Here is a 27,270-nt window from a genome sequence, read left to right as displayed (position 1 = left end):
AAGCATCCGAGTTTCTACACTGCTGTAAAATGTTTTCACTTGAATTACCTTTTCTCAAAGTAAAACATGATAGTATTTAAGATCCACTGATGTCACTTAAAACTATCCTAAGGTCTTGTCCTGAATGTAGAAACGTGCTCTGTACTAAAAACTAGCACTTCTGATAGAATTCCATTTCTTCAGCTTTCAGGTTTGAATCAGGGAGAAAAAAAAAATCATGCTTCTACTTAGCAAGGGGGCAGCAAGTTTCTTAAAGTGTTTTTTATATTTTTGGAAAAAAAAAAAAAGTCAATTTAATAATGGATGCAAATTTTAAATTATTTTATGACAGAATTCTTTCTTTTCAGAATACAAAGCACTGCTTTGCATTTCTGTTACCTGCAGAGAAATCAGATTTTTATGTTACAGGATTTTTTCCCTGTTTTTCTGAGAACGGAGATGACTGATCCTGTGAACACACACCAAAGAATTTCAAGGAGTCTGCAGCATAAATACTTTCCTTTTTTTTTTTTTTTTTGTCAGTTCCAAGGAGTCAGGATGCTAATGTGTACTTGCATACAAAGTTTTAGACGTTTAAGTCTGTAATAATTATTAAGGTACTTTAAGTTAAACATGACTGTGTACACTGGCATGTAGTGTAGAGCCAGATTTGAAGAGCAAAGCCAGCAGTGCCAACAACCTGATGCTTACATTGTCAATGTTGCAGAGGTTTTTACGTTGGACCAGCCCTCATCTGGCTCCAGCGGCTGAATGTGGCTGGAGGAATCAAGTTCAGGTGCTCCAAGATGGTTCTGTGAGAAGAGCCAGAGCCATGCGAGCAGGGTCTTTTCTGGGATTCACTTCAAAAGTTTCAGTGTGATCCAAATGCTTGCTCCAGTGTAACTGTTCTCTATTATGTGCACTAGTGGTTGCAGGACTCTGCATGCACACATCTTGGTGAAGGCTCTTTACCTGCTATTAAGTCTACATTTAGTGTATAGACAGACAGTCAAGATTACTGTATCTGTGTGCTTGTACAGATTAACACGCTCCTTTAAGGTGAGGAAATAATTACTACTGTTTTTCCTTTTTTTTGATGCAGTTTCACACTTCATGGATCAATACTGCTTACATATACTCTCCTTTCTGTATATTCCTGTGCTAGTCTTTGCACCACGTGATGTTTGTGATACACCTTCCTCATTCACATGAGAATTCTTCACCTCAGTTGTAGAAATAAGGGAATAAAATTCTTCATCTTGTTGCTAATTCTTTATAAGACTATAATTGTATAAATTTTCATAACTGTAGAATCACAATCTTATAGAAAATACCTCAAGGAAGTCTATTCATTTGGACTGGGGCTGGTCTTGCTGTTTGGGTATCACCTTGTCCCTCTCATTAATGAACCTGTTTGTTAGGAATTTGGTGGTACAGATTGCCCATCCTTTCCGGCACCCAAGAAGACTGAGATAGACAGCAAGACTGGAAAGAGATTTGAAATATATTAAGAATGTTCAGGAATCCAACTTGCAAAAAAGGTGGTGATGGGGCCAGAATCAGAAGTAATTGTTTTCTTCCAGATAGGGGGCTTCAGGATTCACTGGTTAAACTGCTTTTCTAAAACTCTCACAAAATTATTGTTGGCTTTTCTTTGAATTAATTACTTTGGAGCAAATTCATCTACTGAATCATTTTACCACTTTATTCAAATACTGCAAAGTGTATGTAGAATGACTAATGGGGTCCTGTAAATCACATGGAGGTAATTGCATCCAGGCATACTGATGTCATGAAGCATTGCAAGGTAGAGTGGTTTCTGTGGTATTTCCAAATGAAATTAGACATCTCTCATTTGCAGTTTGTTTGTGGTCCTTTTCATTCAGCAGAATACTATATGGGTCTGATAATAATATAAAATAAGTAAGTGCTACAGCCTGATGGTGTTTTGAAGATGTTTTGGCTTTATATTCGCAGTTTTACTGCTGTGTTACCATTATTTCCATTTATATCTGGCTTGATTTTAGCTAAGATACTCTTGTATTTATACCATATGGAGATTGTTATTATTTTCATTTGTTCAGCAGATGTGTGAGCCTTTCATAGGCCTTACTCCTTATCAAATCACGTTAGATGCTGCAAAATTCTGCAAAGTGCAAGTGTTCTGTTGTATGGGAGCAATTACAGGATGTCAGTGCAAACGAAGGACAAAGGTGACAGGTCCAGTATTTCAGTGCACATGAATATCACTGTGTACAGAAGATACAGGTAGGAAATCTTTGAGATTAATTCCATCATTGGCCTGCCTGTGCAACCAAAGAATATACTAGCCCTCTTTCAGCCAGCTGCAGTGGATACAGTTGTTAGTTTGTCTTTTATATTTCCAAAAATATCACCTCAACCTTGCTTATTTTTAACATAACAGAGCTTTTTTTTTTTTTTTTTTTTTTTTTTTTAAGAATTTGGAGTAGTCCTGTTTGATGACCATTATACAATCCAGAGCTTTGTCAGGTTTTTTAGTGTTTCTGACACCTCAGTAAAGCACGCTTATGCAGTGATTTTAATGCTTATTTTTAATGACTGTGCACTTGATGTGTATCACCTATTCTACTGTGATCAGCTTTGCAAACTGTACAGTTGGAACAGAGGCATAGGAAAGGGGTGGAGAAGCCATTGCAAAGTGATCTGGTAAAATGATACTAGCTGAAGAAAAAGACATCAACGGCAGGTCAGCTGAGTCCTGCTACATGCAAACATCTATAATGTGACAGAGGACAAAAAGGGAAGAATCAGTCAGTCACATTCATTGTATTACAAATAGGTGCCCCTGTTCAGGCAAGTCAGTTCTGAGCTTTCCTATTGGTAATATGTAAGTACTTATATATAATTTCCATATTAGTTTTCTTTAAACAAGTCCTTTTTTCTGTGGGGAAAGTATCATGCTAGCCTGTTTAGAAAGGTGCCAGAAAAGGACTTTCATGTAAGAAAGGTTTTATGTAATCTGAGCAAAGGTTTGGAAGCCACTGATACATTTCTGTGTTTTCTCTCAGTAGCAGAAGTTTTTTTACTGCATGTGTGATTTCATCAGAGGTGTTTTCCTTCTCTGAATATCATTTGTGAGATAATGGAAGAAGAGATGAGAGCTACAGATAAGAACTTAAGTAAAACCTGGCAAGCAGAACTTCATTATGTGTTCTTAAGCTGGGCTGTGCTTACAGCAAGGCAGTTTTGCTTTGAAAAAGTAGATGACGTTGTAACTTGAACATAACCACTAAAAACCTGAAGTTTATGTCTCTGGCTTGAGTGCAGCAAAAATAGACTGATTTACACCAGATGAGGATCTGTCTTTTTCTCATATTTTTTAATGCCGCTATGATCCTTAGAAAATGAAGCTTTCAATTCTTTGGAAATGTATCTCTTAAGCAAATGCTAATGAAAAAATCCTTTAACTTCGAGTAACTCTATTGTTGTGTTCCTTCCTTTGCAGCTTCCTTTGGTTTGTACTTCCCCAGGAAAGAGTACTCAGAGAACGTCTACATTGATCAGCCAGCAGGTACACCGCTCCTGCGCATCCATGCCTTGAGGGACTCACACGGAGAAGCGGCTCACTTTCATCTGTGCCAGAATCTTGTCATTTCTCGAGCAAGATCCCATGAAAATCATTGGTTTCAAATTAGAGAAAAAACAGGACTTCTCTACCTCAGCAGGAGCATAGATAGAGAAGACTTTAACATGTTGTGTAAGTACAAGACTAGCTTTCCTTGTTGAATTATCTGTTGTTAAAGGAAAGTTTGTTTGGGTCATGAGAGTTACCAATCAGCCTATGACCACTGAATTTGATAAAAGGTGTGTTTTGTTTTGTTTTTTAAATGAGGAACCAGAACTGACAAAACTCAGAGCAAATGCAAGAAGATGCATACTAAATTAAATGCTAACCTGGGATGGATCCAGTTGCTTTCACTGCAGGTTCCAATACAGTGGGAATGTTGGACTACATCAAATCACTTTTCTGCATTTCACAGCTGCAATTAGCCCCAGCTTTACACTGAGATTTGCGATTTGTTCAGCTACTGGTGCAAATTGAGCCAATTCCACTTTGTCAGTGTTGGGTGCTTAGTGTCCAGACTGATGCAGTTAGTTTACTTCTAACTCTCATAAACAGCCCTCAAAGTCTTGTAACTTGGATTCACAAAGTTAATTTGCATGTAACACTAAATAGTTCTCGGAAGAAGTAGTTATGTGTACCTCTCTTTCTCTGGAGATCTGGTTTAGTTAAAGAAGCTTATTATTGAACTACAGAAATGAGTTATCCTAGGTTTTTCCTTTTCTTTTATGTTCTAGCAGTAAATTGGTTTTGGTGATTTTAATCTATGAGGAAATTAGATATCATTAGATGGTGGAGGAGGAAATGGGTGAGGAGCTAATGGCCAACTGCTGTGATCACTTGCAGAAATTCTGCTGTTGGAGAGTCTGTACAAACTGTCGAGTTTAAGGGCCATATATCAACACTACCCTTTGATTTGGGTGCCTTGATGTTTAAATGTTCAACTTCAGGCACTTACTGTTTTTATTTTTTTCATGCTTATTGCTTATTATCTCACCCATTTGCACTGCATTTTTGGTACTTGGTGTTTGTGAATACCAGATAGCTGTTTGTAACTGAGCAAGGGAAGAATAGCTATCCAGAACTTGAGCGTCTTGGGGTTTCTTGTTTTGTTCACATCATAGTGACCTATAAAATCTTCAAGTGAATTAGCTCTGTCACAGATACTATCATTCTGTCTGTAGTCAAACACTGGTAATCAAAATAATTAAGGCTTAAGGGTGTGTTTGTAGATGTCATGGGTTTATTTTAATGTCAGTTATCTTTTGACCAGCTCTTTCTGTTCCAGAATGATGAAGCAGATTGTCCTCTAAACATAAACAAATTGATCCATATCCTCAACTGGTATAAATTCACAAAACACTGTTATTTAAATGACAGTTAGTAGTTGTGCGTCTGTCCTCAATATTTGTTACCATTTTGCACACTCTTTTTCCCTATTGCAACCCCACTCTGCTCTGGTCCCTTTGAAAACAGCTCTGTCATAAAGCTGATTACTGGTAGTGGCTTACTGTATGTCAGTGTCTTACACAGGCAAAACCACTGATACAAATCAATGATGTTCTATGTAATAAAATGAGTAGTAACACCTATAGATTTTTTGCTTTCTAGAGTTATTAGGATTAAAATTTAAGGTTGTTGAACCAGCAGATTATATATTCAAGACTTTTTCAGTTACATAATAGAACTATGCGGTTGTTTGTGGAATAATGGGCTAGAACATTAAAAAATGTAAAAGAAACAGCTTGTCATCCATAAAATATTTCTTTTGGTGTGTTTTTTTTCTGAAGCTGTAGGAAACTGGATGACATTATCAAAAGTGATGCTGTATGTCTTCCTTTCATCCCACCCTTTCCAAGAGAAGGAATGTGACTCTGCTACTCGTACGACAGTTGTCCTCTCCTTGATCAATGCTACTGCACCAGCTTGTAGTTCACTGACAGCAAGACAGCTTTGCTTCACGGAAATGGATCTTTCCTTTCACATCAAGGAGAATAAACCACCTGGCACATTTCATCAGCTCCAGTTACCCTCAGTTCATCATCTGTGTCAGAATCTCAGCATTTCCTACAAACTGCTGGCAGGTAAAACTGGAACTGAATCTTTCGGGTCCCAGCAATAAAGGCAAACAGCTGCACTGTTAAGATATCTCTTGTAGTAGATCGGCTACGTTGATTCTCTAAAGGAAATTCCCTTGCAAATGTGATCTGAGCCTGAGGATTTTGCCTTTGAATTATACAGAAAGGATGGGAAGGAGGACTGTCTCTTTCCCTAAGGAAAAGATTGGTTTTAGAAGTTTTCACGTGGCAAGAGCAGATCTGGAATATGCTGAGCTTTAAATTGTGCTTCTTCTAAAGTGTAGGATCTTCTGTGTTTTCTGTCTACCCTAATATAGCCCCACAACTTTCTTCTGTTTCACTTCTGACTCTGCCTTTTATCATGCAGTCAAAATGTCCGAATAGATTACTGGAATGTAAAAGAATATTACAGAAGAAAACAGAGTCCTATAATAGGAAGTGATTGTCCCCGTTTATACCGTGGCTATGTTTTTCAGCTGAAGGTATGCCCTTTCGATACAATGAGAACACAACCGGCGTGAGCGTGACACAGCGCCTAGATCGAGAAGAGAGAGAGAGATATGAGCTGATTGCCAAATGTACCGTGAGAGAGGGCTTCAGGGAAATGCAGGTTGAGGTGCCTTTCCTGGTAAATGTGTTAGATGAAGATGACTCTCCTCCCTTCCTTCCTAATGGCACTGATACTGCAGATGCTGTCGTGGAGTTCAACAGAAAAGAGGTAATATTCTCCTTGATCTGGTCTCTGAAGAAGGAGCACAGTGGTTGTAGGTGGGGTTATTGGCGTCAAGCACATGGTCACACCATGCTCTTCAGAGCTGTGATTGTAAAATGGTGATGCTGAAGAATTCTTCCACACCTCCCTTCTTATATCTTATTCAGACTCCAAAATAACAACAATTTGGGTCAGGAAGGAACAATGTAAACAAATGTGAGCAATTTGTGAGGTCAGGATGGGTCATTGCCAAGACTGTGGTTGGGCTTATTGTATATTTCCATATAGAGCTCTACACTGTATTTGTTACAGGGTAATTTCCCCCAAGAGACTGAAACTGAGTTTGTTAGAAAAGGTGCATGTGAGAATCCTTATCAGATATAAGAAACACATTCAGAACAGCTACTAGGGTGCTGTACCAGTGTTAAGAAGTGAGGAGAAGTGCTCATCTTCTGCAGTGTTGATTCCGTCCCTGCAGACAAACTTCACACTTGCAAAGGTGATAACGTTTCCAGTTTTAGGCTGTTAAAAGAGAGCGCCAGGATCTTGCTTTAATGGTCCCGTCCCAATTCTCTTGTACTGTGCCAAGGTGACCTTTCAAATGGACTGAATCCCTGGATGTTTTTGTGTGTGCCTCTGTACAAATACACACATTGCTTCAGTAGAGAAGAGTACAAGTGGGCTTTTGGCTCTTCCAGTCGGAAAACTTAATACATCAGTGATATAGATAAGGCACTTATTTATGGCCCTAAATGATGCATCTGTCATGACAGGACTTCTGTTTCAGAACAGCAACCTTATTTTTTTTTTTTGCAGTCAAATTTCCCTTCAAAGTATGTTTTGCTCATGCTTGTGTCTGGAAGGGAAAGAGTGATTTGGGGAGTTTGCTGCCACCTCCAGACTACAGAAAGCATTGACAACTACCACGTTTGCCTGGACATAATGCAATTTTCACGTTTTTGGAAGAATTCTACATTTGTTTCACTTAGATCTGGATGAAAAAGGGGAAGGTCTCATAAAGTTGTGTTATAAATTGAAATACTGTCTTTGAAATTACGTGCCTGCAAAATGCTCAGAATGTGGTTTCACTGTGAGTTTGTAGTAGAAAGAAAACTATTCTATTTGGAAATTGTCAATCTTTTCTAGCAACTAAATGAGCTTGAAATAACAGCATTACAAATGAAGAATTTTAAAAGACGTGTGCATTCAGTGATCGAGTAGGAAACAGCAATCTAGTAAGCTAAGCAGAAGGCAGACAATTCAGGCCACTTGTCATTTCAAGTGAAGCTTGACCTGCGTGAATGAATTTCCTTGTCATTTAAGTACCCGTGTTACTTACCTGCTTATTTAGTAGTTTTGTAGAATAACATTGATTTTTGAATGTACTATATTTATAATGTCTGTAATATAGTACATTCAAAAACACAAGTCAAGAGCTGTGCATTCATTTCCTGCCTCAAAAGTTTGGGATTGTATTTGGATTAGATTACAATATAATGATGTACTCTGTGTGCATGTGTGTATAAATAGTATATATATAGTATATACATAGTGTGTATATATAGTATATACATAGTGTGATATACACCCAAAAAATATAAAAATTAATACATGTTAAATATATTAAGACTGTAAATATATTTCATATAATATGTTATGAATCTGTAAATATATAAATATTTTTGCATATTGTATATGTAAATATATATTTTTAAAAGTGATTGAGTACTCTAGCTGCACAACTGGGGACAGTCTAGTTTGAGGTTTTCTTTTGGCTCCTCACTAATTTATCTGAGTGTCAAACTTCAAACTGAGGTGGAGATTGCTGTGACAATAACATGAAGGCCAGATAAACTATCCCATCCTGGGTCCTGAAAGTGACTGTGAACACTAACCTGGCTTAATAAAGTGCTTCTACATATTTTCTGGTAAAACCAAAAACAAACAAACAAAACCAAACAAGTGTGAAATATTGGTATCCTGAATTTAAAATTGATTTGAATAAAAGTGGGCCTAAGTGAAAGTTAAAAATTTTTATATGACCAGTATTTTAATCTCCAAAGCACATGTCAAGGGAAGAAAGCTTTCAAGGTCAGTCAGCAATGTCATTTATGATTTCCTTCCAGGGAACTGTCCTTGCAACACTAACTGTATGTGATGCAGACACCACACCTATTTATCCTCTTGAAAGCAGCAGAAAGAAATACACAGGAACCATCATTACTGATGATCCATGGATAAATGAAACATTTCGGGTAGAGCACATTTTTGATGAAATCCACTTCAGCCCAAATGGCAGCCAAGTGAGGGGAACTCAACACGAGTACAGTAAGGTCTCTTTCTTCAAATAAAGAAGTTGTTTGTTAATGATTGACAGTTGTTATTTAACTTTTTCAAGTATTCTGTAAATTTTACCCAAAGAAAGCCGATAAATTTCAAATTAAGCAAAGCACTGAGGTTTTAAGCATGTACTGAAAAAATGGTGTATTTCTGGGATAGGGATTATATGTTCATTGTACAGATAGGTGAGAGGTTTTGATTAAGCCATGGTTGGATTCTCAACATGGTCATTAGTGTGGAAGATCACCTTTTCAGTACCTCTTCAAACATCTTGTATAGCACAGCATAAATCCATGGAACTGCATTTTCTTTCTTTTTTTTTTTTTTTTTTTAAATCCTTATTGTTTTATTTCCATTCATTTCCTATTAGGAGTAACTTTGATATATATAACCGGGGAGGGGGGGGGAGATAAGGGGGAGGTGTACAGTATCAAAAAATACATTCTCAGATTCCCAGATTTTGGTTTATAATAGACTGATCTTATCTTTTATAGAACTGGTGCTGAATAAAAGTATTTCAGTCACAGAGCATCGTTCTTTCCAGCTGGATGTTTTGGTGAACGACACAGAATTTCATGGCCCAGAAAGATCAGTGATGCTTCATTTCAATGTCTCCATCCTCCCTGTCAGCATTCAGTTTCCAAACACAACGTACCAGTTCACAGTGAACAGAAATGCTGAACGCTTTGCACAAGTAAGAACTGCTTTAATTATACTTTCACTCTGTTAGAGTCAGAGATAGTAGATAGATCACTAGTAGGTGAGATGCAGGAAATCTAGGCTCTATTTCTCGATTCCAACTCCCATTTGTATGCAGGTAAAGTTTAGCTATCTGTGTTTCATGGTACACTATGAAATTACATATTAGATTATGAAATGTGAAATTCTAAAACTGTTTCTGGCTTTTCCCTACTGATTTAGCTACATACTGGCATAGTTGTTGCTACTATTTCATTCCTAATTATTTATTTTCTGCAGTTACATGGTTATTTCTGCTTGCTTTTGTGGAACAGCTGAGCTGTTCTCTACATTTTTTTTGCAATGCGCATAGCTTTCAGGAACTCTTCAAGAATTGACATGCAAATGTGTTCTGCGATGGGCATATGGTTAAAGCATTGTTTGTAGCTGTTTTATGTGATGACAAGATAATTTGCTGGATGTGGCCACAGTGGATATCGAGTAGACTGGACACTAGCTCTCACCATATAATAGCAGAATAGAGGACATACGTGAAAATATTAATTGACAGAAATAGAGACTTGTATTATCATCAGAGGTACTGGCAGCCATTAGCGTCTTAGGCATAAATAAGTGGGAAAATGTCAACAGCAAAAAAGTGCTTTGTCCCAGTTATTGAGTCCCAGCTCAATAGCTATATTCTAGCATTTTTAATGTCTTTTCTCTAGATAATAGCTAGTTAGTAATTAATGTGCTTCCTAATTTAACCCTCATTTTAGTTTAATCACTACCACTGCCATTAATAATGCCTTCCAGAAACACCTTCTAACAGGTTGACATTAATCAGGTGAAAATTGCAATGTAATTCCTGTGGAACATGTACATTAATAAGGAACTAGTTCAATATAATTAATTTTATGAAAGTGAATATTAAAAACATCAATGATGAGCTGTTTTGAGGGAGCTCTTGAGAAGTATATCTTACTACTAAATAAAGCTGTAATACCACTGCTGTATTTGCAACAGAGAGAAGGATTGAGACTAAAATATGATAATCCTAATTGCAGAGAAAACCAATTCATTAGAAGTCTCCTAAGGAAGAACTCACTTTTACTCATCCTGAAGCCTCTGGCTAGTTGTAAAAAGAAGGAAAAAGGATAGTTGTGTATAAATCATGTTTTTATATTTAATCTGATGAAATGCACTATGGTCTGGTAGCTCTTGAGAGTGCAGAATAGGCCTTACATGACCAATAAAAATACTGCTTATTCAAGAGAGATTTTACCCACAGTCTACAATGAATAGTCTAAATATGAGAAAGCCTCTGAGTGATCACATAGTGGGCTCCTTATGAAAACAACTGCTTTATGACACTTTGTGATTCCTTGTTGCTGCAACTTCTAAATTTGCAGTCTTTTAAAAATTTCAGAACACATACTGTGCTTTTTGCACAGATCACAACAACTGTGATGTTAGGAGGGGTTAGTTGCTTGTTCGTAGCACTAGATTGTGAAAGATTTATTCTCACTGATGTAGAAAACAGTTGCAAGGAGATAAGGTGAGAGCAGTGGTTTTCCTCCAAAAAGAAATAACATGAGGTGCTTAAGATACTTATAGCCTAGTTTTTATCATTTAATAATGACTCCCAACTGCATGCATGTCACAACATGACTGTAATTGCAAAAAGGGGGACAGTTGACTATTGGGTATGCATGAATATATATGAAATAATTCCTTTTTTATGTGTGCATGTATATATATACAAGAAGACATTACAAATATGTACATACATACAAAAACGTTATGAATTAATGAATGAATTCTCTGTTGTCCAAATTAAATTTGGTTAAACCATTTTTTATCTGTGCATGCCCTAAATTGTCTGAATGTGTTTTTTTCAAGACTTAATATATATTATTTTTCAGTTCCATAACAGTAGAACAAAACCATGTTAACATTTTAAAGATACCAGTCTGGTGTGTTGTCAGGACAGTCAAACATTTGACATGGATTTTTAGGGTTTCTGGAAACAATGACACTTTACAGTAGCCATGCGGTTTCACTGGGTGGCAGTAGTAGCTGGGAAAAACAGATTGTTCCATGAAGAACTCCCAAGTCTGTAGGAGATCGATGTGTTGCCTACATGCAGATTCACAGAGATTTTTGTTCTGATTCTTGACCAGCAAAATGGAAAACTTATTCTGGCTCTGAAGATGGTTTTCTTGATCAGTTAGTATCATCCACTTAGTTTTGAGATTGCATTTGAATTTACAGTGTGGTCAGGTTTGGAGTACAAGTCGATGTAAGCATTTTAGTTCCCAGCACTTCACGTTATTAAAGTTGTCTGCATAATTAGCCGTGATGTGCCAAAGCAGTGAGGAAAAGTACTGAGCCAAATCAATATGAAGGCTGAACTGTCTCTTGCCCTAAGGAAAACACAAGAGCGTGAAGAAATGATTAACTGCTGGGCTGATGCCATTTGTCTATTTGAGCAGCTAAATGAATTGAATAACAGAAGCATGGCCTGATGGTACAGGCTTGCCCAGTGGCATTTAACTTATCAAAGGACTTAAAGCCCTATTGACATTTACTGAGATAAATGATGAATAATATAAGCTGAGATTTTTAAAGAGCTTATATGTCTAAATGTCCCTGGAATTCAGTGAAGAGGAACATTATCATTATCCAGACTTTATTAAACTTTGAAGTTCAAAAGATGGATTTTTCCATTCCTATTGCTGGTAATGATATTTTTGTGTTAACTGTTGTGTGTCTTAAAAACTGCATCAAAAACCAGTCAGAAATGGGAAAGACTGTTCTTTCCTGCAGAAAATGTTTGAGAGGGGCATTTTTAGCTTCCCCTTAAGTGATAAAAAGAAAGCAAAACTGGGCCCCACTCTACTATAATGAAAATCTGTTCTTCAGGAACTCTAAATGTATGTTACGTCCATCCCATTTGCAGGAAACTTTTGTTGGTAAAAGGGTGCCTGGACAAAGTAGTTATGGCAGAGTAGACAGCAAGAAAGGTCACTTTTTATTTGGTCTATATAAAGGTTAATGTCATGGGATGTAACTGTGTTCTACTGCATCAAAGCAACATCACTGGGAACAGTTGCAAAATAGTGCCAATTGCAATGCAACACCAAACCTAAGATGACGTGGTACTGGATGGAACCTGTGTAGACAGAATTCATGAAGAGTTGCAGTCTTGTCTTCACTTCTTTTTTGTCTTGCCAGTCCCAGCATGCTGTCAGGAGAAGACAGCATGGAAGCTAACTACCAGTGATGGCCTAGCTTTTGCTTGCATTAGTAGTCTTTGTATGCTATCTGTACACCAAAGAAAAATAAAAATGCCAAAAACTGAAAAACACAACAAAACAAATGGTGCCAAGTGAACAGTTAGCATGTGAAGGGAAATGTTGAATGAAGTAGGATTATCCCATGACAGAGTATGCTTCTAGGACTGCAAGAGCTTCCTCTCAGACTAAATAGTCCAGGCTCATAGGAAGAGGGCTTAGTCAAACAAACAAACAAACAAAAAAACTTTCTTTTTTCTTTTTACTATCTTGAATAAAAATGCTCAAACACATCTTAACTGAAGCCTCTGAAAAGAATCCATCACCACATCTCCTTAAATAATACCCCACCCTTCACATTGTGGTTTTCTCTGCAAGGAAAGCCAGTTTGTCTGGATCTGATCCGAATCCCACTCCAGTAAATGGAAAAAACAAAGAGTTTTGGATCAGTTCCTGTAGGAGCTGGACAGGAGACAGGGCTTTACATTCCTGTGCTGCTTAGATAGATTGTTTCAGACTGAAGAGTGCTCTAGCATAGATATTCTGGCAGGCAGGAGTTCATATATGGCAAATCCACATATTTTCATTTTTAGATGAAAATGTTTAAAAAATTGCAAATGGGAAACAATGAGTTCCTTTCTCCTTTTAAGGCTTTCAGAAAGCTCTGCTGGCCAGAAAGTTTTGACTGTAGCTATTACAAAAGTTATGCATTAGCAATTTCTATTTCTGTCTTATTTGAAAAGAATCTCGGCTTTGTTCACACTGAACCATTTGCTTTCTTAAGCAAATCCAAAGTTTTTCTCACAGATCGGCCTGGGACAGAGCAGAAACTGAACCTAGACTTTCCCAAATCATAGGGTTATGTTCTCACTGGACGTGACCTACCACCAGCAGTAGGCACCAAATATTGCTGAGTCCCTGGGCCAAATTTTCTACTGTTTCCACTGTTCATCAGAAGACAATGGTAATCCTTAGCCTCTTGTTTTTACTGAGGATAAATGATATTTGAAGGACCTGCTTAGTAGCTGAGGCTGTGGATGTTGTGTACCTGGATTTTAGTAAAGCATTTGATGCTGTTTTCCACAGTAGTCTCCTGGAGAAGCTGGCTGCCCAATGCATGGACTGGGGTACAGTTGGCTGGGTGAAGAACTGGCTGAGTGGCCATGCTGAGGGTTGTAGGGGATGGGGTTCAGTCCACTGGTGGTTGGGCACCATTGTCATTCCCCAGGGCTCGGTCCTAGGGCCAGTTTTATTTAACATTTTTATCTGTGATCTGGATGAGGGGATCCAGTGCACCCTCAGCAAGTTTGCAGACAATACCAAGTTAAGTAGGAGTGTTGCTCTGCTTAAGGGCAGGAAGGCTCTGCATGGGATCTGGATAGGCCAGATGGACAGGCCGAGTCCAATTGCGTGATGTACAACAAGGGTTAGTGCTGGGGGCTGTGCTTGGCTCACAGCAACCCCACACAGCAGGACAGGCTCAGGGAAGAAAGGCTGGGAAGGTGCCCAGCACAAAAAGTACCCAGGGGTGCTGGTCACCAGCCAGCTGAACCTGAGCTGGCAGTGGGCCTACGTGACCAAGAAGGCCGGTGGCATCCTGATCTACATCCGGAGCAGTGTGGCCAGCTGGATCGGGGAAGTGACTGTCCCTTTGTACACAGCACTGGTGAGACCACACCTCAAATATTCAGGTTTTGCATCCCTTCCTACAAGAATATTTGAGTTGCTTGAGTATGTGCAGAGAAGAGCAACAAAGCTAGTGAAGGGACTAGAAAATGAGCTCGAGGAGGGAATGAGGGTTTAGTCTGAGGGGAGACCTCACTGCTCTCTACAGCTACCTGAAAGGAGGCTGTGGCAAGGTGAATGTCAGTCTCTTTGCCTGGGTGACAAGCGATACGACGTGAGGAAACAGTCTCAAGTTGTGAGGAGGGTTTAGATTGGATATTATAAGGAATTTCTTCATGGAGAGGGCAGTCAGGCATTGGAACAGGCAGTCCAGGGAAATGGTGGAGTCCCCACCCCTGTAGGTATTTAAAAGGTATATAAACATGGCACAAAGGGATATGGTTTAGTGATTGGACTTGGCAGGTCTGGTGGATGGTTGTGTTTGATCCTGAAGGTCTTTACCAACCTAGATAATTCTGTGGTTCAGGTTCTGTTTTGGTGGTAAAATGTCAAATCATGTATAAATGCTAAGCTGTGGAAGGTAAACTATTCTCTGTTTTCTTTAAGACATTTTGGGGAAGAACAGAATATTTTTGATGTACAGTTTTGTTTCTGTTCTTTGTGACTTCTTTGTTGCTGTTTGAGCCTAGATAGGAAAAATCTGTATTGAAAACTGCATGAAATTCCGTGGTGTGAACATCACCTACAAGTTACTGTCCCCCAACATAAGCTGCTACCCTGTCAGCATACTTCAAGGGCGAGAAGACAAATATGGAAGCCTTTATGTGAATGATTCCTCTGTACTACGCAGACCCGAATGCAAAGAAATACAATACACTATTCAAGCTACAGACAAGCAGAGCAGGAAACATACCAAAACACTTCTCACTATTGTATTAGAAGGATCTCGTAAGTACCTGAGTCAATTAGAACAATCTCCTTTTTTAGATGTGTTACTGGTATTAGGTCATGAGTTAGTTCGGTGATCCATAAACTGATGGCATTAACAATGAGCATGAGCCTGAGCTACAAGATACAGATTGCATTTTGTGTTTTTATTAGTTTTGATTCAGACCCAACTGTGACAGATGTTTATTTGAGGAACTATGCAGATAAAGTGGTGCACTATGTGTAATTTCTAATGCTTATACACACACACACACACACACACACACACACACACACGCATACACACGTGTATGAAACCATAGTTCTTTCACCTGAGTGTTTTTAATCATCTTTCTTGCAACTTTCCTCTCCCATTTTTATTTATTTTGGCTTTACATTTTGCTCAATATTAATGATACAATTGTATTGGTCTCACTTTACTGAATAGGCCATAAGGGCAGAGTGTTAGAAATATTCTTTAACAGACACAGCAGAGGAGGGTTACACAGGAAACATAACCATTTCTCTCCAAACCATTATCTCACTTTGTGCAGAACCTGAAAATTCTACCTCATAATTTCCTCAGTTTCCTTGTTTTGTAACATAGCTTCTATGTCAGGAGGGAATGGGTTGATGAAGAATAAACAAAACCCTGAACTTCGCTTTTTGTGAGAGCCTTGTGCTGTCTGAAATCACACATTCCTAGCATGTGCTCTTGGGCTACTACTGCATTAGCCCAAGTACAAAATATTTTTGCTTAATTAAAAGTTTTGTATGAAACTGTGACCTAAGGTCCCTATTGTTGTGTTACCAGAAATACCTTAGCGTGTTTCTACAGTTCTAGGCATTGACAGTGTGCCATCAAGATGACTATGCCATCATGTTCTTAATATTTACTTTCACAGAAGAGAAACGTCTGGACTTTTAAAATGTTACTTAAATTGATAGTTGGGTCAGTCAGTCTTTGCTCTGTCTTCTCTCTTCTGTGACCTCCTTTCTTCCTACCCCAAAGAAAGGAATTTTCCTTCTGGTTTGAGCTAACTTGTTGTGTATTCATGTTCCTTTTACTGAACTGATGGCAAGCATTCTTCCCAACAGTTTTAAAAAAAGAAGAGGACTGCCCGGACTCTTGTGCTGTGAGTAAGCGGTATGCTGAATGTGAAGAGTGTGGTGGCCTGGGAGTCCTAACAGGAAGATGCCAGTGGAGACAGGGGAGTGGGAAAGGTACTTTTCTGTTGTCTGAAATCACGTTTGTGTTTAGTTGTAACTGATCTGTGGAATTCTATAAACTGATTTATTTTAGCTGGACACAGATCTGATAGGTGGCAGTACTTTTGGTTATTCCATAACAATGCTTCTTCTGTGTTGATGCTTTGTCCCGTCAAACTGCATTGAGCATTTCAAATTCTCTTTGACAACCTTTGTAGTCAAATACATGTAAAATTGTGTAGGGATGTCCTTAGCCATAAAAGCTACTCGTCAGTCACAAAATGGTCTCCTACCTCTTTTTCAAGTAATTCTCACTCTAACTGTGACCTACCCAAAGGGCTATCAAAGACACAAATCAGAAAACACAATGAAAATTATATTCCTTCCAGTTGCTTTTATCTGTTGTCTGTCCTGTTACTTTAGAACACGGGACAGTATTTATAATTATTCACAGATGTTTAAAATAAACGTAAGGTTTACCTGTATTTTGGTGTGTCACTATGCACAGAGCAGATGCAATAAGTTTTCCTTCAAAGCCTCGTGGTATTTGTATAACTCTGTTTTTCTGTTAATAGGAATCACCACAAACTATTCCACATGCACCCCAAGTATCAAGACTTGTCCAGATGGCACCTGTGATGTGGTTGAGAGCAAAGATCCAGCTGTGTGCCCCCAGGACTGTACAAGTATGGAAATGTTTTAGGATTGTTTTTTTTTGTGTTGCAGCTGATTGCTGTTCATCAAGCTCTACTTTCTTAAGCCCAGATACTTTTACAAGTTCCACATATGTACCATATATGCATTGTCATACCTGCAGATGAATCATGAAAGAATGTTACGATTATGGAGACTTATTTTTGAAGCCAGTCAGGTTAACACCTGTTGGCTCTCAGTGATGGCAACATAAGGTTTTCTCAGTAATTCTTGTTCTGCTCCCTCTGTTAATTTGCAGGTAGTGTTCTTCATTGAAGATATTTGCTGAAAAAAATACTGATTTTAGGCAGGTTAATGCCGTATTTCCAAACTGTAGCACATTGAAATCGAAACCATGTCTCTTTAAACTATTTCACTATTTACTAAGTAAGTAAAAAGAAATAAATTTCCATTCAAAATACATGTGCTTAAGAAGGATCACTTTCAGAAATGCATCTGGACTTATTTGACAAGTAACTATCGAAGTGATCCAACACCCTATCTATTTGAAGATACTGGCAGAGACTCACATGAACAGCATTTACAGAAGAAGAACTGAAATACATTTACAGGTTTTTCTTCAACACATTTATTTGCATTTCACACACACATACCTGCAAGGTCACAAATCACCCTGAAGATACCAAATGTACTGTACTTGAGCAAGTTCAGTCTTCTATGAGATGATCATTTTTTGATCCACTTACATAGCATTCAGTATCTAATGAATGAATAAACATGTAAGCATCTGATGGTTGGTTTTTTTTTTTTTTTTTTTTTTTTTTTTTTTTTTTTTTTTTGAGTAATTCTCCTGGCCCTGGCATCCTTTACTCCACGTTTAAATTTTAAAAAGTTTTTGAGGAACTATTAGTATATCATGGGCTAGGACAGAAGTTGTTCTATAAAAATGAATTAATAAATATGCACCTTTTGAATTTTGCACATGAAAGAATATGATTGTGTATTCTAATTGACTTTTATGACATTATTTCATTAGAGTGCATAAAAACATTCTGTAGAGTGGCAGAAATGATTGAAGTGAATGAAAGTAATTTCTCTGATCATCTGATTTTTTTTTTGGTTGTTGTTGGTAATAACTGGAATTAGTTGCCATTACAGAAGTGGAAATATTTGTGACAGGAGCCTGAAAGAAATACTGTCTTATTAGATAATAGCAGCAGGCAAGCAAGACAAGCTTTCAAGATGTTATGTATGCCTTTTTAATGCCTGAGTTGGATAATTTTATATGTAATTTAATGCAATTCAGAGCCTGGGATAGTGCCCAAAACCAGTATATTTACAGACAGAGAAATGAGCATGTTTTAGGAGCTCAGAGGTGCAGAAGTACCGTTATTTCAGCTTTTCCTGGCAGAGGACGTTTCTTTGGAAATAAACGGCAAGTAATAAATAGAAAAGCCCCAGATGCATTAAGATCAAGGATATTCTTTAAGTACACACGGTTGCTAAAATACTTTTTTTTTTTTTTTTTAATAATTCGTCTGTCATTATGATAGCTGTGTGCTGGAGTCTCAGAATTGCTTTCTCACACTAAAACTATAAATATTAAATTCAAGGGCAGTCAGCTGAAACAGCTGGTGCTGCGGCTGTGCCTATCAAATAGAGGCAACCTAACTGCATTCTAAATGAAGCACTTTTTTTGTCATAACAAACTGCTTCAGGGCTGGGTGTGCAAATCTAACTAAATATTTGTAAATGTCTTACCTTTGTAGGTTCCTCTGAACTTTGACTTTCTGATAATGAAAGAAAATACAGTCCTTAGGCTTCTACCTTGCTATGTTTTTGGCAGTAATCGGTCACTGCCTTTGGTTTTGTCTGAAAATCATTGTTTTTACTTTTTGAATTTCTGGAGTTTCTACATGGTGTTGGATAGGATTACATTTTTCATTTTTCCAAATTATCCTGAAGTAGGGAAAGCTCTTTCCCACCACAAGGCAATGATTTAAAATGTGAATACGTAAAATACCCCACAATTCAAAACAGTGTTGGAATTTCTCTACCAGCAGTACATTGGTGAAAAATACATTTATGGACTTCTGGAATACATATAGGAAGCTCCGTGTTTCCAGTGTACACCCACAGTAAAGATGTGTTCCTTCTTTCCTTGTTATGTAAAAAACCTTTGTCTTCAAATCTCTTGATCAAGAGCCATTTAGGTAGGATCTACTGATCCTCTGCTCCCCCTTTCTTCCAGGTCTTCAAACACAGATACATACTGTTTATATATATATATATATATGTATGTATGTATGTATATATAAATGAATACCCTTTTCTAAGGCTAACAGAAACTTTATTTCATCACCTCTTCATAACAGAGAAAGTTGGCTGGTTGTGGGAATAAGACAGAGCTTTGGGAACACCCGCACTTCTCAAAACAAGTGTCAGCACAGAGGGCAGTGACTCAGCACTCAGCACAGTCTCTTCCCAAATTAATGTGCTGAGGTGCATACATTTTAGTAAGTCTCTCTGGAAAGATGGTCAAAATCTGTCTATTTTGCTTGGATACCTAAGTCCCAGTCTCCCTTTTTTTTTTTTTTTTTTTTGGAGAAGTATGTTTGCTTTCCTTTTGTCAAAATATCCTTCTCCTCAATTTTCGCTACGTATCCAAAGAAAAGAAACAGTCATTCACTCTTGTATTGAATTAGGAGGGAGGAAAATGATTTGAAGTAATAAGACTGTATTGAACATATCTTGTTAACCTTCTGAATCCCTTTATGGTTTAGACAATTATTCTGAACAGCAGATAAATTTGTTGGTCTTGACTGGTTTGCTCTCTATATCTCTTAATGCAATGCTGTTTGTGATTAAAGGCAGCTTATACATGAAAAACGTGACACCTAATGGTCACTTTGATACTATATACAGAAAAAATATATATATTTAATTGGAAATACAGTTTGGGCCTGACCTTGCATTTACTCTGCATGATCATCTCCTGCTCAAAATCAAGTAGTTCTGGAAGTGTTTCTTATTATTAAACAATGCCTTCTTTAGTAATGAATTTTTTTTTAAACACTTGACGTTTATTTTTAGTGCTTTAACTAGATTATTTCTTGGCACTTTACAGAAGTGATTAAGTATCATTATCTACAATTGCAATAGAACAAATAATATATAGAACAATATGCTGACTTTTCAGAGGTAAGAGGAAATTGGCATCAGAACCAGGAACAGAACTCAACCTGTAGACTGCTTGCTGGATTTGTATGCTCTAACACTGCCCTGTACATCATCTCATGCATAATAAAAAAAACCTGAAGACAGTGGTAGAGAAAAACTAAAATAAATAGACTAGAGAAGATACTTTAGGGAGAATTTTAAAATGTGAGAAGACCTCACTGATACAGAACCATAATGTTTTTTGACAAAACTAAGGACAGCCATGAGATGATCATTTGAGGTAGAAGTTTGGCACTAAATAATGGGATTTAACATAGTTTTAAAGTGTACATGAAATTAGGAACATATTCTAACAATGCAATGCAAAGAGAACTATTTTATTTGTATAAAAGATCAATTTTAATCAAGAGTTTTCTGTAACAGGAAGAACAGCTAATCAGGGCTGATATTCGGGCCACCCAAGATCCCCTCATTTCAGGACCTCAGAAATTTCAGCATTTAGAATCTACCCTAATTCTCAAGAATCCCTGTCATTATCATTGCACTGTGCTGTGCTGCAAATTTACAGATGTATGTGAGGATAAACCCATGGAAAACTTTCAGCCTTATTTTTTTTTCTTTAACTACATGAGAATTTTAGCTTGTTTCTGTATTTAATTAGGTGGAAACATTATTGGTGGTCATGGGAAAGGCACTGGAAATCTTGGAATTAAGTCAGGACATGGGATTTGTTACTGCTTCCCAAAACAGAACTGTTATTGCGAGAAAGATGATATAAAAGGTAAGTCTAAACAATATCTGCTGTTCTCATATTAATCTTTCCCTTTGTGTCTATCTTCTGTCTTCCATGTTTATATACATGCAACAATCTGAACTTATGGGCACGTTAATTAGCAATATATTTGGTTCTTTATTGTATCTTTAAAATATCTTAATAAAAATATCTTTAGATAATTATTAACTATAATTATTGGGAATGTAAAATTAATTAAGAACAAGCACCTTGACTTCTGGCATGGAGACTGAAAATCTCCAGAGGGGGTTGTTTCTGTCCTTGGCAAAAGTTCATTTTTATCCATTACTACATGAAAAACAAGTTGGCCATCCTTTGCTTTTCAGCAGTATTTGCATTTCAGTGAGGCTCACCTGATATTTGCAAAGACACCTAGGAGAATTAGAATACCGACTTCTATTACTTTCAAGTAATTCCAGCCTCCTAATCATTTCTGAAAATCTCAGCTATCAAATGTCATATAGCCTACACCCATTGTTTTAGGAGGAAGAATGGTTTACTTTATTCATTCACCTTTGTTTAAAGATAAAAAGCTTTATACAGTTCTTTAAAGCAGATTAATGGGGATTAAATACTATTATTTTAAAATTGTTTTTACTATTGCTAGTAAGAAACATAAAGTCAAATATTTTACATCTCTCAAACTGAATTGTTTAGAATATACCCCAATTCACTCTTGAGTAAATTTTTTATAGGCATAAAAAGAGAAGGGATAAATTTTCCCCCTGCCCCTACATCCCAGAAAAATATTATGCTGTTTCACTTAGTTCTGAGGTACAGCTTGCAGATGTAGTTAACTTAACTGTGTATCTGAGGTCAGAATTATCTCATGGTAAGCAGTGCAAGGACAGTATGTTGAATCTCTCAGTTCCTTCAGAGAGAAACACGCAGCCTTAGAAGAATGATGTTTAGGGGCACTTACATAATTTGGCTTCCAAAGAAAGACACTAAAAGTCCTTATGGAAAAGGAGAAGTAGTAAATGTGGAGGAAAAAATGCATATTACATAAGCAGTTGCAGCATAAGGAAATCCTTTCACAAACAATATTTTGTTAAATACAAATATTCTAAGTCTCTTTCTTTAGAATCGAAAAAGATGAAGAGAAGTATTTTTCTTATGTACAACAATTGGCATCATAATGAAGTAAAATTAATATATGAAAATGATCTTATTTGGACAGAAGGGTTCTAATATAAACTGTTGTCCACAAGTGAAATCTAGTCACAGGTCTTCAGAGATAGAAGTAGTATCAGAAGATCAGTATATGGTAGGCTGGACCATAAAGAAGAGTCTCAGAAGTAGCTAATTCTGTAAAGACAAGGAATATCAGTTCAAGATAGCTATCCTTCCATTTTACACAGGCAATTAAGCTTATCTGCTTAAGATTATCTGCTGGTGCCCAAAAGAGAAAATCAGCTATTAGGTTTTCCTGTAGCTTTTAAAAATGTTTTTGAATTCTCTTTGTCACACCTGTGTCATGTGAACTGCCCAAGCTGAAGTAGGAAACAACAAAGTTCTAATAAATTCTTCTTGATCCACAGAGCAACTATGTGATGATGTGTGCAAGACTGTCATAGCAGGGGCAGTGCTGTTGTCCTTCATCATCTCTGTGCTGCTTTCTTCATATTTCATCCATCGCTACCACAAAAATTCTCCAAAGCCACCTATTGCCTCTGCAGAAATGACATTCCGGCGCCCGGCCCAGTCCTATCCCATCAGCTATTCTTCTACTAATGTCCGTCGGCCTTCTTTAGATTCCATGGAGAACCAAGTGTCTGTAGACACCTTTAAAATACCAGTAAGTCTGATATAGTTTTGTATATACTTCTTCATGTCTGTGTTGTTCCTAAAGAATGGTGTTTATGCATGTAGAAAATGTTACAGAAGTGCAATCTGCTTATAGAAACACTCAAATCAAATGATTAAAACAGAAGTGATGTACAGAGGGACAGATACTTAATGAGTAATTGAATAAATCATATAACTTACTGCACAAGGCCAGTATATTCTGCCGCTTTTGTTCCATTCTAATATAAGGTAACAATGGGTCAAATTTAAGCCATTTTTTTTTTCTAAATGTAACTCTACATTTGATGGTGTGGTTTAATTTTAACATTTTTAAAGTAATATAATTGTTAAAGTTGTTACATTTAACATTGTTAAAATAAAATAATAGTCTAATAATCAGCACAGGTTTGTAGTCTCTGTGATAAGCCATAGTATTCCACAGAGGATAAGTTTAGGGGAGGAAAAAAAAAAAAAAAAGAAAGAAAAAAAGCTGAGATCTGTTCCTGATTTCTGTTATACAGACACACGGTAGGTGTCAGGTCATGTGGGAATGGTGCCTATGCTTTTCGCCCAGTTATATTATCATATCTTTAATCTAGCTTCTTCTGTATTGGTAAATTACATACTATTCAGGATGCTTGCCAGCTGGTGTGTTTTCATGGACCAATATAGTAAAGAAACGCTGCCATTTTCTGTGACATGTGGCAACATCAGCTTTATTTGCATGCTAGATATTGACGTCTTCACAGGCCTTGCACTCTGTGTACTTTCATCTCTGGTCTGGTTTGTACATCTGTCACCATTTCATAACTGTAAGTCTTGATAACTCTCATTTCCTAAGAGGAGGATTGTTGTGTCTGATGGACTCTGCAGGGAAAGCCTTAGTCCTTGAGTAAAACTAATTTACTTCTCAGTGAAGTCTACAGTCACATATTCACAGTTATTCTGAAAGCAAGCATTTATATTGCATTGCTTCATGTTTCATTTGTACACGTTTTCTAATTCCTGTAAATATAATATGCTATCCACAAGCTGCTTTTGCAGCCTTTTTTTGAAGAAGGTGATTTTAAGGTAATGTAAAAACACTTGCAAAATGCTTAGAGATTCAGAAGCTTTCTTAGCAATGCACTCATTGACCAAAAAAAAAAAAAAAAAGAGCAACCGAAATTGTACACCAAAGTATACCTATTCCTGAAGAATGATCTTCTATTGAACATTAATGCCTCTGGTGTAGCTAGCCACTTCTGTTCTTCCTAGTCTTATAGGGTTTCTTTTCTCTCCTGCAGGAAGATCCAAAGTGGGAATTCCCTCGGAAAAACTTGGTTCTTGGTAAAACTCTTGGAGAGGGTGAATTTGGAAAGGTTGTCAAGGCAACAGCTTTCAGACTCAAGGGAAGAGCTGGCTATACTACTGTGGCAGTCAAAATGCTAAAAGGTACATTCCCATCTGCATCTGAAATGTTTTGAAAACTATTTGTTGTAACTTCTGCATGGATTTGAAAAGGGGCTAACATGAAAGTAAAATGTCAGCTATGAACAACCAGTACCACAGCCTTCATTTCTTCCAGCAGCAGTCTGTTACATTCTGACAGATTTCTGACTTTAGCAGCTAGCATCATGTTGATACAAATAAGTGACTTCCACAAGTGGTTCTGATTAATGATGTGCAAGGATCCTCTGTCTTAACGGGGCAAATACATTTAATTTTGGTTGGCATTGACAGAAATATTGCAAGGGCATGTTAAAGCTTTCTGACACTCCCCTCCCCTCCTTCCCTGCAGTTTTATTTGGCAGTGCTTTTAAAGTAAATTGTGTTATAATCATGGCAAGAGACAGAATAGGCCTATTAAGTTACTTCTCTGATTGAGAATTCCATCTACTTTTGTACTTTCTGATATACTTTTCAATTACCTGGTGTTCTGCCAAACTGGCTTGCAGAGCCTAATGTTTTCTCCTGGTGTCTTCAGTTCTTCTGAAGACTTTAAAGATAGGGAAAAAATGTGTTCCTAGGTTATGTTATATATAATATGAGACCTTGAGCTCTTTTCCCTGTCTCTGTTTAGTTTTAGGCCCCATTTATACTTGTTTCTTTCCCATACAGAAAAAGAAATGATATTGAAAGAAAAATATGATTTTTTTTGTATGGTTAATTGTTTTTTGGTCTCTGAAGTAGAATTCTCCAGTATTAGTGTACGTTTCAGGTGGAGGCTGAATGTGTGGCTTGTAATCCATAGATTTTGCCACCTTTACTGTTAAATATGAATGCAGATTTTGCATATATAATGTCTGGGCCTGATGACTTCATTAGATATGCAATGGTGGTGAAGGAGGTCAGTTATTCACACGACTGTATCCTTTTCTGTTGTTTTGTGTGCTAATCCATAAATGCATGTAGTCCCTATGTATCAGACACCTAGGAAAGTAGTGGATGAAGATGGGAAAAAAAAACCTTCAGAAAGGCTTACGGATACAAGAAGATTCCTTCAGCTGGGCAGCTAGCTTTATCTGAATGACCTCATCTATTTGTTGCTGCTTATAATTAAAAACATATATATATGGTTAAAGAGAAAAAAATCCATCTGCTGCTGCTTTAGAGCAAAAATGCTTTATATTCCATTATTTTACCAAAAGAGTAAGTGGTTTACGAAGTGCATGCCCACATTGCACGAGGTTCAGTAGAGATAGGTCATATGGAAAAAAATTAGAACTAAGTCTTTTCAGACGTGAAGACTAGTCAAGTTTTGCAATGATCAAGTCACAACCTGTATATCATTGTAAATGGGTTTGTCATGATCGTTATTTCATATTTATTTGTGCACTCAGTATTACCGATTTTCTAGCACATTGTCATCAACAACGTGTGACTGAGTTAAGATTCCAAGACATAGTGGTAAAAATGTTGCTTTTACTTGTAGATGATTTAACATTCAGCTTTCCCTAGCTATTACCAAGTACAGAATTGACAGTAGGAAGGAGTAACCCTTTATTTTAAGCACCTTATTTTAATAAATTGGTCTGACATTTACAGTAATACTCGGGGCTCTAATGAATCCCTTTGTCATGTAAATTACATTGCACATAGTCACCTGAAATTACATTTTCCAACTTGATTGTGGAGAACATTTGTCATTACTGGAAATATTTATCCATTACTGTTTTAACTTTACAGTTAACACATGACAAGTGTAAGAAATGTTGCTTTAGTCCAAAGTGGTCTATAAAATGCTGCCACGGATAAAGGACAGTTACTTTGGATCAGACCACCACTGACCAACCTATCCTTGTTACATACAGTAGAACCAGATTTATACTCAGATGCAAAGGGTTACTTATCCTAGCATTAGGGACTCTATGTTGCCTGATCTTTAAGCCAGTAAATTATCACAGAAAGTCTCCTGCTTATTTCTTAAAAGATACCTCCTTCCTGGTATCTCCTCCTAACTGTGTAGTTTGGCACAACCTGTGATTAAGAACATAATGAGGTAGGACTTCTCCTACTTTGTCAATTTGGTGTGATGTTCTGGGGAAGGAACAAGGAGAGGTAAGGAACTAGCTGAGCCAAAACAGTCTTGGAGCTGTGGATGGAGATTTAAAGGAACAGAGGGAGAAATTTTTTCAGTCCTTTTCTAGCACTTTACTAGTATGTATCCTGCATGATATGAAAGCCCTCAGAATAAAATTGAAGTGGGCAACACCATCAAACAAGTACATAGATATCATTCACTGTTTGCTGAAAACAAGGGGCATAAAGCTTCAGAGCTAATAATGTCCATTTGTCAACTATAGAAGGTGCTTTTTCAAGAATACAGACAAGCAGGGCCCCCAGGGAACTTATCTTCTTGCACATACTATGCAGTCCCAGAGCTAGAAAAATAAACTTTTCACAGTTCATACTGTTTGGTTTTGGTTTAGCTAACTTAATGTTTCTTGTACTGCTTACAAGTAGTGAGTGACCATCTAATATTGCACTTCCTGTGAGGCAGAAGACTCAAGTCTGAGTATAGGTTCTCTGTAAGATAATATAAGCAGATGATGTATAGTAGACCAATACCAACGTACAGTAGAACAGAATCAAATATTATTGTAACCAGGGCAAACTATGAGCACACACATTTTAAATGGGTATGTTAAATGTATCCTTTTGGTGCTTACTACCTTCACAGAAAAGCAAACAGTATAGTAACAAAAATCAGAAAGTGAGGTGTGTTGTTTTTTTTTTCTAATTAACTTAAAGTAAGGGCCAGTATATAATTGTAAGTTGCCCGATAACAGCTCTATACAGGAACAATACAGGGAGATGCTCTGTGTCAAGGACATTAAGGATGAGGCACACAAAGGTTTAGCTCTGACCTGTGGTTTCTTTATAAGTAACATCTCCTTCAATCCCCATTATGTTCAAAGAGGAAG

At 37.2% G+C, this 27,270-nt stretch overlaps 1 protein-coding gene across 7 annotated transcripts in view; it reads left to right on the top strand.

Annotated features, from left to right (window-relative positions):
• The window catches only part of RET (ret proto-oncogene), a 272,365-nt gene that overhangs the window by 229,600 nt on the left and 15,495 nt on the right, over positions 1-27,270 (top strand). For all 7 annotated transcript variants that reach the window (XM_084525425.1, XM_084525427.1, XM_084525428.1 and 4 more), the window contains 11 exons: positions 3,467-3,718; positions 5,374-5,667; positions 6,138-6,379; positions 8,500-8,701; positions 9,208-9,407; positions 15,003-15,261; positions 16,339-16,464; positions 17,025-17,135; positions 20,945-21,064; positions 22,618-22,874; positions 24,151-24,298. In XM_084525425.1, the coding sequence (XP_084381551.1) occupies positions 3,467-3,718; positions 5,374-5,667; positions 6,138-6,379; positions 8,500-8,701; positions 9,208-9,407; positions 15,003-15,261; positions 16,339-16,464; positions 17,025-17,135; positions 20,945-21,064; positions 22,618-22,874; positions 24,151-24,298 (2,211 nt within the window). The remainder of the gene's footprint in view (positions 1-3,466; positions 3,719-5,373; positions 5,668-6,137; positions 6,380-8,499; positions 8,702-9,207; positions 9,408-15,002; positions 15,262-16,338; positions 16,465-17,024; positions 17,136-20,944; positions 21,065-22,617; positions 22,875-24,150; positions 24,299-27,270) is intronic.

Source organism: Aythya ferina, assembly GCF_964211825.1.
Source record: "Aythya ferina genome assembly, chromosome: 7".
Lineage (NCBI taxonomy): Eukaryota > Metazoa > Chordata > Aves > Anseriformes > Anatidae > Aythya > Aythya ferina.
This window is presented reverse-complemented; position numbering and strand designations above follow the sequence as displayed.